Here is a 13,225-nt window from a genome sequence, read left to right as displayed (position 1 = left end):
ATCCCTCCAATTCTTCCATACCTTCATTCCTTCTTTAGTCTTTAGAAACATACCCCTTAACCCAACCACCGATCTGCTCTAATCCCAGAAATCGCCCTGATTTGGATATGTAATAATGATTCAATCACAATTTAAATTCTATTTAAATATTCTCATTTGAATGTAAAGTGTGTTATTCCTGGTTCCCATATGGGTCCTGCTGTTGGGACAGATGTTTGAAGGGTACGGCTCTACAGAGATGGGATTCGAACCAACAGCCCTGGAGTTTGGGATCTGTGGATTGTTTAACACTGTAGGCCATCTGTCTGGCTGCTCCTTCAGGAGAAGGTTTATTCTTACATATTACATTGAGTCTTTTTTTTTCATTCTTGCCTACTCTCCGCTCCCATCTTCTTCTCCGAACCCAACCTCTCCTCTTCACTCATCCTTTCCCATCTTCTCCACTCTTTCATATATTTTCTCTCAACCTCTCGTCTCCTTCCATCCCACGTCAACACATCACACTGGGGGAGGGAGGTTGGGTGAGAGAGGCAGAGAGACAGCAAGAGAGAGAGAGAGAGAGAGAGAGAGAGAGAGAGAGAGAGAGAGAGAGCATAGGGTGCAGCATATATGTCTCATTGTCAAGAATCAACAGGGAAGTCTTGAAAAACGACATCAGCATGACAAAAACAAACAGTCTGACAGTGAGAGGGGGAGAGACTAAGGCCCTCATGTACGCACATTTGCAAACGTAGCGTTATCAGCACCATGGCCAACCCGCAGAAAGCGCACGCTGTGATACTTCAGTTTACGTCGTATTTACCAAACCTGCAGTTCATCGGGTAAGCAGCACCTTTCTCCGCCCACGATACCGTACATTGCGAGCATTTAAACGCGCTAATGATTGGTCCTCCCTCTTTTTTTCTATCATGGATCAAGAAGTTGAAATAATGTAGGTGTATTGCTCTGATGAGTTGTTTGTGAAAATGTAATAGTTCTATCAAGTTCAACGCTTTCTATGACAAACTTGTTAAAGACTCTGTGACAGATTGCAAAAACTGGCTACCCCCGAATCAAATTAGCTAAATGTAAAAGAGAAATTTGAAATTATGTAAAACATGGCTACGATTTGGATGACAATGATAGGGTTAGACTATTCAACATATAATATACATCCAATATACATCTTGATCAACATGAAAAAAGCAATTGGCAATGTAGGAAACAGCAGACAGTAGGCTACATTCATTTGCATGAATGTACAAAAGCATTAGCAATTTGTTCATAAGAATGAGCAATTGCTTTTATAATATACATAAATGACTAGATGATGTGGAAGTTGAGGTTTTGAGAATTTATATTGTGATCAGAGAAATGTAGGTACTGAAGCAACTGATAAAAACTGCAGCTGCACAACAGGCACAAAATTCACAAGCACTGCATTTTCTATAATTACAGAAATCTCTGTGTTTGTGTCACTGATATCTTCATCATCAACTGCATCACAGGCACTATGCACTAGTTTTTCTAATTAGTAAGAGGGTGAGATGATTGGATGGTGATCTACCTGGTAGATGTCTGATAGGCTGCTGCTCCCAGAGTCGCTTGCGATGCTGCATCCCGATTGGCTGGGAGGCACATGTGTCACCTGCTGGTGCATGTGGTCTGTGAGGTGCATCTTGTTGAGGTCTGCAGGAAGCTGTTCAGACAAACAGGAAGTCAGATGTTAAAGGATCTACGGCATACATGCGCACACACACACACACCAGATGGATACAAACACATATCCTCAACACATAGATGTGTTAAAATTAGGGGTGTCGAAGTTAACGTGATCTTTTATTGGGGTAAAATTTGAACAGATTAAATAAATTGAATACATTTGTGATTAATCACAATTAACTGTATTGAATAATGCGATTAATCGCGATAAAATATTTTAATCGCTTTACAGAGGCAGAGCCACAAGCTGATTTACCAAGGGATCCTTTACAAGGTGAAGCTATACTTTACAGTTGAATATTATTGATATTTAACTACGTACATTTAACCGACACAAATGCTGCTAATGTTTGCTAGGTTCACAGCTTCCGACTCTAGCTAGCTAACGTCAACACACACACAACTTTTTTTTATCAGGACAAGTGCCTCAAAAAGTTAATCTCGAGCCCTGAAAAGGACGGTGTTGAATAGAGAGTGTTGGTGTTATAACACCATACAGTCATAAAATAGCACTGGTAGTGTTGAGCCTTTGACTCGGTTAGTAGTCAAATCAGATGTTCTCCATTGGTGTTCAATTGAACACTAATGGGCACAGATCAAAGCCCCTCCATCATATAACGTTTTCCAATTTTCATCTACTCAATCTACAATTTTTAAGTACATTTTCACACTTGGTAAGCAAAACTATTGTCACACATATATTTTATAATGAATACTTGCTTCATAACTTGAGAATATATCCATTGAAATCATCAGTTTTGTAAGGAACCAAATAGATAGCTAACTGAACAAGGCCGAGCCACTCATAACAGACAGGGCAATTTGCTCATGAAGCGGTTGTTGGTACTCCTCGTGCGTTATGTCTTATGCCACCAGTTGCCACCAGACGTGGTCTTGCTCTGTCAGAGGTATCCGGACCGATGTTCATCATTCATATCCCTCACTGTGGATCGAACACGCCACATCTGACGTTCCAAGCGCAACCACTACCAGCTACGCCAACGAAAAGCTAGCTCTTCGTTGAAGCCGGTGGCCTGTTTCATACTTGAGGAGTGAGTTTTACCCGATACACACCGGCTACACTTACACCAGTGTGGTTATTAGTTATCACGATCACAAATTCAGTAAACAAAGTATAAAAACATCAGGTTGCTAAGAATGAGATTTGCGCTTTATTCCAAAGACATGCTGGTTTATGTGGAGTGCAAGGGAGTCCTGAAATCTGTAAGAATACCAATGAAGAATTACAGCTTTGATGATCCTACCAATTCAGAAGAAGCAAAGTAAATAAAGGAGCGTCCACATCAAGAGGAGATGAGCTAAAATATGGCCAATGCTTGTATGGAGTATTTTGAATTGTTGAGGTGATGTGTTCACTGTAATTTGAGTGACTGTTCTGATCAGAGCCGGCACACGTGTGGCGAGCATGCATTTGCTCCGCCCCAACACTTTAGACTCAGCGGAGTATTGAGCGCATTTAATGTGTCTACTATAAAAAAAATCGAAATCTTGCAATTGACCAAGTTGATAAAAAACGCACTACTTCAAACGCTAACTGCGACAAGTGAATGCACCTGTCAGTCACAGTGATCTCCTAGCTACAGCCAACCCGGGCCCAGAGGCAGAGCATCTACCACCCCTCTCAACAACGCATCACTGCTAACGCCATCGAGCATAGACTGTATTAAAAAACAGTCAGTGCAGATGGTTCCCAAATTTTGCCCCACCACTTTTGACGAGATGAATGATGAGAGAACATATATTTTAAATACAAGTAACTTCAATAAAAGACAAATTGCTTGAAGAACACCTAAAGGCTAAGTGTTAAGTTTTTAGATTAGATTCAGTGGTGTTGATTTGTAACAATGTTGAGTGTTGAATCAACTCCAATTGGTGTTGACTTTTTAACACTTTCAAAAGGGTTACTTTGACGCGCCACATATAGTGTGGATGCATACAGACACTTATACGGTGTTAAAATAAACATCGTTTTTTAATTGGGTTTGGGTTTTAATTTAACATTAGCAATTTTGTAGACAAAAAAACAGATCCATAAACACTTGCTCAAACAAAGAAACCACTGACACAAAACAGACAGTTGGCAGCTGGCTGAAGGATCTGTGTGTGTGCGTGTGTCAGTACAATCATAAATAAAGTAATAAAGTATACATACAACACACATATAAAGATAGGCCTACATGTTTTCATACTCACACTGAACATTCTAGTAGTCATTACATAGTGTGAATAGAACAGAGGGAGAAGTAATAACATTGAAAATATGTTATGCCTTGGGCATAATATCAATGTTCCACTGGCAGCTTGGTACATACTTTGATGACAAAATTGAACAGAACTAATTGTGAAAGTTCCAATTTCACAATTTTGACAAAATTCTGAAGAAGAATGTCTGTTTCTTGAGTTTTTTAAGATCACATGTGGATAGGAAATGGAGCTCTGTCTCCACTTTTCCTTGAAAGCAAAGAGAGCACAGCCTCTCTGTAGCCAGGCTGTGCTCACAGTGCTCACAGTCTTGACATAGTGATTGTCTTCCTTAGTTTTTGATCAGACGCAGACACACATAAAATATATCTCATATCATTAAAATATATCTCTCTCTGTCACACGTCTGTCTCTATCTGTGCCCCCCCCCCCCCCCCCCCCCCCCGGAACACACACACAGGTCTTACCAGTCTACAGCAGATGAGGGAGAGAGAGGAAGTTCTCATCTGAGAGCGAGTCAATCTACTGCAAACATCCTCCATGTCTGCACGTCTGCCAACCTGGCAACCTCGCTGCCCAGACACGCACACACCCACACACTACTTACACCCGCTCAGTCTCTACACCTACAGCTGGTTAGAGCCGTGATGCCCCACTGCAATATTAAACAAGTTCAGTCTACCCCCACCCCCCACTGACCCCAACCCCCCCCCCCCCCCCAGCACTTAGGCTAGCTGCTGGTACCACCCTGCACCCCCCTCCCCCCAGTAATGATGGAGGAAGCGAGGGAAGATGGATGCTGGAGAAAAATGAGGAGGGGGGGAGCTTGATAATAGATGGGGCACTTGGGGAGACACTTTCTGTGTGTGTGTATGCGTGTGTTTCTGTGTGTATGGCTAATTACTGCTGTCTTAAGGTCATCATTCAGACCTCCATCTTCAATTGCTCTCACTCTCCTCTTCTTTCCTCTTCTCCCACCCCCTCCACCTCTCCTCTCTTCTTTTCCCCTGTCAACACCCTCCTCTCTTTTCCCCTACCCCCTCCACTTCTCCCCTTTTTCCCCTAATGCCTCCATCTCTCACCTCCCTCCCTCCGTCCCCTTTTTTCCTCACAGGGGGGGGGGGGGGTCTCCTTCTCTCATCACTAATGAATGATGACTGTTCGTTATAAAATATACATGCAGGCCTCCTTCTGCTGTGTGACTCCATCACATCAACATGGAGGGCCTGCTCTCTAACGCACCACCAACATACATGCAGACGTACACACACACACACACACACTCACACAAGAAGGCATGCACACACTCATATGCACACAGGCCCACAGAGACATACACACGTATATTTGAGTCGTAATTAGCGTGCTATGGGATTAAACCTTTCTGACCTTGTTGTCTTGAGATACAGTGCCCTCCAAAAGTATTGGAACAGTGAGGCCAATTCCTTTATTTTTGCTGTAGACTGAAAACATTTGGGCTTGACATCAAACGATGAATGTGAAACCAGAGATCAACGTTTCAGCTTTTATTTCCAGGTATTTACATCAGGATCTGATGCACAAATTAGAAAATATCACCTTTTTGTTCGAACCCACCCATTTGTCACGTGAGCAAAAGTATTGGAACATATGACTGACAGGTGTGTTTTGTTGCCCAGGTGTGTCCTATTACATACATTATTCAATCAATAAATACCACTGAATGTCTACACTCAGGTTCAGATTGGGTAAGATAGGTTTTGTCTATGCAGACTGTATTCAGAGGTGAAAACAACATGAAAACCGGAGCGCTGTCTTTGGGTGAAAAACAAGCAATTGTGAGTCTTAGAGAAGATGGAAAATCAATCAGAGCCATTGCAGAAACATTGGCCATAGCCAGTACAACCATTTGGAATGTCCTGAAGAAGAAGAAAACTACTGGTGTACTAAGTAACAGACGTCGAACAGGTAGACCAAGGAAAACATCAGCAGTTGATGACAGAAACATTGTGAGAGCTGTAAAGAAAGACCCTAAAACAACTGTTAGTGAGATCAGCAACAACCTCCAGATGGCAGGAGTGAAGGTATCACTATCTACTGTTCGCAGAAGACTTCATGAACAAAAGTACAAGGGCTACACCAGAAGATGCAAACCACTCATTAGCAAGAAGAATAGGAAGGCCAGGCTGGAATTTGCCAAAAAGTACAGAGATGAACCTCAAAAATTCTGGGACAAAGTTTTATGGACTGATGAGACAAAGATTAACTTTTACCAAAGTGATGGAAAGGCTAAAGTTTGGAGAAAGAAAGGAACTGCTCATGATCCCAAACACACAAGCTCATCTGTGAAACACGGTGGAGGTAATGTCATGGCTTGGGCTTGCATGGCTTCTTCTAGGACGGGCTCATTAATCTTCATTGAGGATGTAACACATGATGGCAGCAGCAAAATGAACTCGGAAGTCTACAGAAACATTTTGTCTGCCAATTTAAGGAAAGATGCAACCAAACTGATTGGCAGAGCCTTCATCATGCAGCAAGATAACGACCCAAAACACACTGCCAAAACAACAAAGGAGTTCATCAGGGGCAAGAAATGGAAGGTATTAGACTGGCCAAGTCAATCTCCAGACTTAAACCCTATAGAGCATGCATTTTACCTGCTTAAGAGGAGACTGAAGGGAGGAACCCCACAAAACAAACAACAACTGAAAGAGGCTGCAGTGAAAGCCTGGGAAAGCATCAAAAAGGAAGAATGCAAAAGTTTGGTGACGTCAATGGGTCACAGACTTGCTGCAGTTATTGAAAGCAAAGGATTTGCAACTAAATATTAAGTCTTATTCACTTAAATATGTTTTAAGTATATCTGTTCCAATACTTTTGCTCACATGACAAATGGGTGGATTCAAACAAAATGTGATATTTTCTTAGTTGTGCATCAGATCCTGATGTAAATACCTGGAAATAAAAGCTGAAACGTTGATCTCTGGTCTCACGTTCATTATTTGATGTCAAGCCCAAATGTTTTTAGTCTACAGCAAAAATAAAGGAATTCGCCTCACTGTTCCAATACTTTTGGAGGGCACTGTATATGGCAGGCTAAAAAGTAGCAGGCAAACCTTAGGGGCGCATAGGAGAGACAGCTGGGAAAGAAGATGGGGGTGGGGAGACAAAGAGGAGACGAGGGATAGAGGGGGTGAGACAGGAGGGAAGAGGCAGGAAGAGGAAAGGGGGAGACAGGAGGGAGAGGTGGAGACAGGAAAGAGAGGGGGAGACAGGAAAGAGAGGGGGAGACAGGAAGAAGACGGGGAGACTGGAGAGAAAGGAAGGAGAAAGAGGGGGAGAACGGAGGGATGGGGAGAGACAGGAGGGACAGTGGGAGAGAGAGTGGGAGACAGGATTGGAACCCTGAGAGTCGCCACAGCTACGTAAAATGACCATCCAAATAAAGCAAGAGGAACTAAGGAGGCTTATAGAACAGTCCAGGGCTATAGCCATGAAGACAGCCCTGTAGATTCAGTATTGCTAGACTTTCCGATAGACAAGAGCTGAGAATGAACAAACTAAAATATACAGCCAGTCAGCCAGCTTCTCAGTCGGTATGAACAGACTAGTACACATGTGTGTATAGCTATTATTGTGAGGAATCACAATTCAGTCCCATTAAAAATCTTTGTTTTCCCTAACCCTAAACCTAACAGCTTCTAACCATAAAATCTCTAACTCCTATACCCAACTCTTAATGTAATTACAACCCCAATACTAATTCTAAATGTAGGAACTCTGTAGATATAGCACGTAAACTTTTAAGGACCACAAGAAACACACACACTGCCTTCAAGAGCTGTCAGCCATTTATTCTATTCTCTCTAATCACTCATGCACCGTTTGGAAGTGTGTGGACGTGTGTGTGTGTGTGTGTGTGTGTGTGTGTGTGTAAGATGGAAAGAGACATAGTGAATATGTTAGAGAGAAAGAGGAAAAGAACACAAGGGAGTACTGAATGGAAGTTAGAATTGGAGGTGACATGTGAAGGAGAAGAGAGGATGGGACAGAGAAGAGAATAAAGGAGAGAACAGTCTTCACCCTGAGATTTGATAGCAGGGAGGATGGAGTGAGCAAGGAAAGATACAGAAGGAGGGGCAGAAAGGATAGAGAGAGCAAACATGGGGAAGAGAGAGAGAGGGGGATGGAGCTAGATAGAGGGAGGAGTATGTCGAAATGGAAATTAGAATGGATGTTGATGAGACAGACATTCAGTACTGTCAGCGCAGACTGATGTGCTTCATGAATATTCATGAAATAATCGAGTGACAGTGACCTGTGGCCAATGCCTTTCCATGTCCCCTAGTGACCGGTCTTCTCTGTCATACACAAGTAGCAGTGGGACACACACAGAGAGAGAAACAAAGTTAGGAACAAAAGAGAGAGAGGGAAAGTGAGAGGCAAGAGGATGACAAAAGCATTGACGATGGAAAGGGTGAACAAGAGAGGGAAGGAGGGAAGGAGAGAGGTAGTGAAAGGATGACATAAATGGAGATGGGAGAGAACAAATGAGAGATATAAACTGGACAAAAAGAGAAAGAAATATGAGAAAAGGGGGGTGGGGGGGAACAAAGACAGAGAGACATGGCAGGGTTCCCCATGTGTCTTGTGTGTGGAGATGTGTGTGGTTGTGTGTGTCCTGTATGTGGAGATGTGTGTGTGGGTGTGTGTGTCATGTGTGTTGAGGTGTGTGTGTGTTTTCTGTTCGTGGAGATGTGTGTGTGTCCTGTGTGTGGAGATGTGTGTGTGTGTCCTGTGTATGTGAGGAAGCTGTCTGGGATCTCTCAGGAAGTACAGCCATGACCAGCACCAACCCAATCAAGGACAATATCACACAACCTGTCCACCAGAACCAGAGCACTCTTACTCACACACACACATGCTCACACAATCCCTTGGTCACACACAAACACAACCTTCCCATGGCCCCCTGGAGCATACAGTACATATGCTTCCTGTCCTCTACCTCCAACACAAATAAGCTCTTACAGGTTGACCCAGGGATGCATACAGGGGCTCTCCCACCCCTGGGTTCTGTCTGTGTTGTTACTGGCACCTGCGGCCCAAAAGCACACAAACAGCCAGCCAGACAGGAAACAGCCAGCCAGTCCTACAACCTGCAGGCTATCAAACTAGCTGTACATCTTATTTCCTTTGTTTCGTTTTGTATTCTGTATTTTGTCCGTTTCGGCTCAGCCAATCATACGTCTTTTTTCTAAATGGTGATTGGTTAGCTGGGTGGAATAAAATTTGAGGACTGCAGCAAGACAGGTGCACTGCAAAGTTTGTGGACAGTTGACAGAAGTGGGGAACTGTCAGAGTCCTCAGAGAGGGCCTTATATACAGCCGTGGCCAAAAGTATTTGGAGTGACATACATTTTGTGTTTGCAAAGCTTGCTGGTTCTTGGCATAAAATGACTGCTAACATAATTTCAGGAAGTCATATCATCAGCACAGGGGAAAGTGTGAACTAGTTTTAGCCAGGTGAAATCATTCTATCATTCTGATTGGATTTTAAGAGCAGATTGACTGCTGTAAAAGAGGGGACTATTTGCATATTGAAAATTTTCGCCTCAAAAAAGCTTACATGAAATGTGCCTTATTATATTCCAGAATTCTATAGAAAATTAGAAAGATTTTCCTCAAATACTGAACCAGCAAACGTTGCAAAACACAACATTTGTCATTGCCAAAACTTATGGCCACGACTGTATTGAAAAAATATGTGTGACGGCCTGCAGAAACCCGTCGGATGTTGCGGCCGCTCAGTGGGCCTCATTCACCAATATCTTCCTAAGCTATTTCTTAGATTTGTTTCTAAGAAAGTTCCTAAGAAAAGTCAACGTGTGATTCATGACGTGTTCCTAAACAGCAGAATTGTTCGCAGGTGTAGTCTTAGAATGATAAATCCCAATATGTCGTAAATTGTAAGCTCGTGCCCCGTTGCTCCTATTTAGCATAGGTTGAACGCCCCGTTAATTCCCATAAAAGGGCATGAGATGGCTGGGCCGTGTGCACACTCTGAGAAATATTGAAAAGACGTGGTAAAGATGGTGGAGGCCTCGACTCCAAAAGAAAGAAAAACTTTAGGAATTCTGAAGTGGAGGTACTGCTGCAAGAAGTTAGCGACAAACGACACATCATATTTAGCGTCAGCGGTGGATCCAAAGTAGTAAATAAAACCGATGCATGGAATGCAAATACTCATGCACGCAGTGAACGCTGTATCTGGAGAAGGGCGCAGAACTGAACTCGTACATTTCATTTGTACATAGTCTGGGCTCGCTCCATTGACAAGCGTTAACTTCCTTGAAGGCGGGTACTCTGTTGAAGTTTAAAACTATTGGATCTACCCAGAGCCACTCTGGATCTGGCATAACCAATCGCTAGCGTTCACCTTAGCTAACTCCTTCACCACTAACGGAGCTAGCTGGAAAATCAAACAAACTCTGTGGGTATCAAAGATTGTTCTTGCTCCGGCTTTCACTTCTAGATATTGGGCAGCGTTGCCACAACGGACTGAATGGCTTTGCTCGCATCTTTCTCCGCCGCCAGCTCTCAATTGTGTGTAAGAGTGCTCTTGGGTGTGTGCAGATTCTGTTCCTACCTAAGAACAAATCCCAAATAAGAAAACATTGGTGAATGCACGAATCTTCGTGAAAACTGTGTTAGTGGGGTTTAAGAACAGATTTGTTCTTAAGAACATTTGGTGAACGGGCTGACAAGCGACCGCAGTGACATGTCTGGCTGCGTTCCTAGGGGCTGTGTCCCCTTCCGTAAGGAATGTGTCCCAGCCGTCAAGTGTGTAAAAAAGGTTTTGTGGTTCTTTTCCATGTGCCGCCACCTTCAGAGAGGGACCGAGTCGAGCCAGCCGCCGGCCACGCAGTCAGCCCCGGTCGAGGTCGGGAGGAGCGGCGACAGCGGTCCCCGGGAGTGGTGACAATCCCCGGTGTTCTCAATAACTTTTGTGGTGAGAATCAAGTTCCTGTCATGGTCGGGACCCAGGAATTGACAACCCCACAACCTTGTATTTATCCTCCCTTTTCTTCCTTTGTTGATTTGGTCCTCCTAGTAGGCAGCCGCCCTCCCCATTTTATTGTACAGCGAATATGTGTTGAGGGTAGGTCGGCCCTTCAACGTAGTCTTCTAAAACAGGTTTCAGGTCTTCAACCCTGGTCCTCAGGGACCCCGTCCTGCACGTTTTAGATGTTTCCCTGCTCCAACTCACCTGATTCAAATGAATGGTCGTTAACAGACCTCTGCATACCTAGATAATGACCCATTCAAGTAACGGCCCTGCTGTGCCACAGCAACACAGATCGTCAGCTAGGTGTTAGCTGGCTTAGGTTGCAGTCAGACTCAATCTGACTGGAAAGGTACATAAACAAGTGCGCATGCACACATTCCATTTGTATATAAAAAGGCCCTTGAATATCATCTATTAGGGTGTCCGATGCAGACCTGGAGGAGAGAGGTGCTGGGGAAGTCAGTAATGGATCCTCTAATGTGTGTGTGTGTGTGTGTGCGCACAGACATAAACCCTCACAGGCCATTTAAGTCCCTAACACTACAAACAAGTATGGGAATCATACACGCATGCACACACACACCATCTATCCTGCCCTCTGCACAGACACAGACACACACACAAACAGACACACACAGTGCTTGCCCCCACATACGCAAACATCTGACAGTGTGTGATTCAGCCATACAGTCACCTCAGTGGACTGAGAGGTATGATCTGCTTCATTTTATTTCTCAACAGACCCAGGTCAAAAACTATACAATGATGAATAGACTTGAGTGGATTCATGTGTTCCGTGTCTGTGTGTGTGTGTGTGTCTAGGGAGGGTTAAGGTGTCATTTGGACAGGAAGTCTGGGTGGTAAGGATCAATATTGCTTGCTTTAGAAGCAAGGCCAAACACACATGTACATACACGAACACAACCACAGGTAAAGTCCCTAATATCCCATCCACTGTAAATTATCCTTCAACCCCACTGAAACCTCTTCCTCTCTGTCTCCTCCTCTTTTTCACCCTCTCTTTGTCTCTTTCTTTTAAGCTAAGTCAGCAAGACGGAAAGGGTACTGTACCTGTTTACCTGTCTCTCTCCTTCTCTGTCAGTCTGACTTCCCGTCTCTCCTTCTGCCTTCCTGGCCGTCTCTCTGCCTTCATTTCTCTGCCTTCCTGTCTGTCTTTCTCATTCCCAGTGGTGGCTGTCTGATAGTAAATCTATCAATTCAAGGCTTCGTAGCCGCATTACGCAACATCGAAAAGATCACAAGAGTCACAGTCTAAGGCAGAGTCATGGTCTCACAGTGCATTGTGGAGGAAAATTGGATTTCCTGTGTACTTATGTTATTCACTAATCAATAGAAATAAAGGGTTTTATTCGCCATGAAAGTTTGCACAGACAAGGAATTTACTTTGGCAGGAAGGTGCATACATTAAATATATAGGAATCCTAAAACTTAAATATGTGGTCTAACTATACTAAAGGTACAAGTCTACCTAATACTAATAAAAATATATGTATATTGTATATTATATTTGTCAGGTTGAATAGATGTTCAGGGTCAGGAGAAAGAACTGGGTAAACGTCCCTTGTGATGACTATGGGGAACGCTCCACCTATGATCTCTCTCTGCCCTGAGAGTGGTCCTGGGCTGGGAGCTGAGAATCTCTTTCTCTGTGACTGTTGTAACATCATTACTTCCTGACTGTCACTATCTATGTTTACTTTCAAGTGATTCATCAAATCCATCACACCATGTGGCACAGCAAAGCCTTAATGTGTGTAGTTATTTGAGGAGATTATGAATAGTGAGACTACCACCATTCCCTATGCATTTAAAGCCACAAGAAAATTGGTTTCATACAGTGAAAATGTATATATGATATCAAAGTTTAGCATCTCATTGAGCATCCACAAAAATCGGAATTAAAATAAATATTCAGAAATATCAGAAACCCTCGTTTAAAACCAGCTAATCTTCCTGTTTAACCCATTTCTCAAAACTGTGTAGACGTGGCTGGTCGCTTGACATCTCAACAGCTCTGCCTATGTCAAACAATCTTTCATAGCAACAGTCACGTACAGCAATGGCGCAAATAATTCCACTTAGTCCAGCCCTACAATATTATGCTTGAGCCATCTGATTTATAATCAAAGGACAAAGCAGAAGCCCTGCCATCTGAAAATAAATCCCATTCAAATGGTCACTGAATGGTGAGATATAAAGTGCTTTGCTGTCTATATTACTCTACTATTA

The 13,225-nt window shown here is 43.3% G+C and overlaps 1 protein-coding gene across 5 annotated transcripts in view; it reads right to left on the bottom strand.

Moving 5' to 3' along the window:
• The window catches only part of rapgef6 (Rap guanine nucleotide exchange factor (GEF) 6), a 78,720-nt gene that overhangs the window by 27,330 nt on the left and 38,165 nt on the right, over positions 1–13,225 (bottom strand). For all 5 annotated transcript variants that reach the window (XM_047043345.1, XM_047043348.1, XM_047043346.1 and 2 more), the window contains one exon: positions 1,547–1,678. In XM_047043345.1, the coding sequence (XP_046899301.1) occupies positions 1,547–1,678 (132 nt within the window). The remainder of the gene's footprint in view (positions 1–1,546; positions 1,679–13,225) is intronic.

Source organism: Hypomesus transpacificus, chromosome 20, assembly GCF_021917145.1.
Source record: "Hypomesus transpacificus isolate Combined female chromosome 20, fHypTra1, whole genome shotgun sequence".
Classification (NCBI taxonomy): Eukaryota; Metazoa; Chordata; class Actinopteri; order Osmeriformes; family Osmeridae; genus Hypomesus; species Hypomesus transpacificus.
This window is presented reverse-complemented; position numbering and strand designations above follow the sequence as displayed.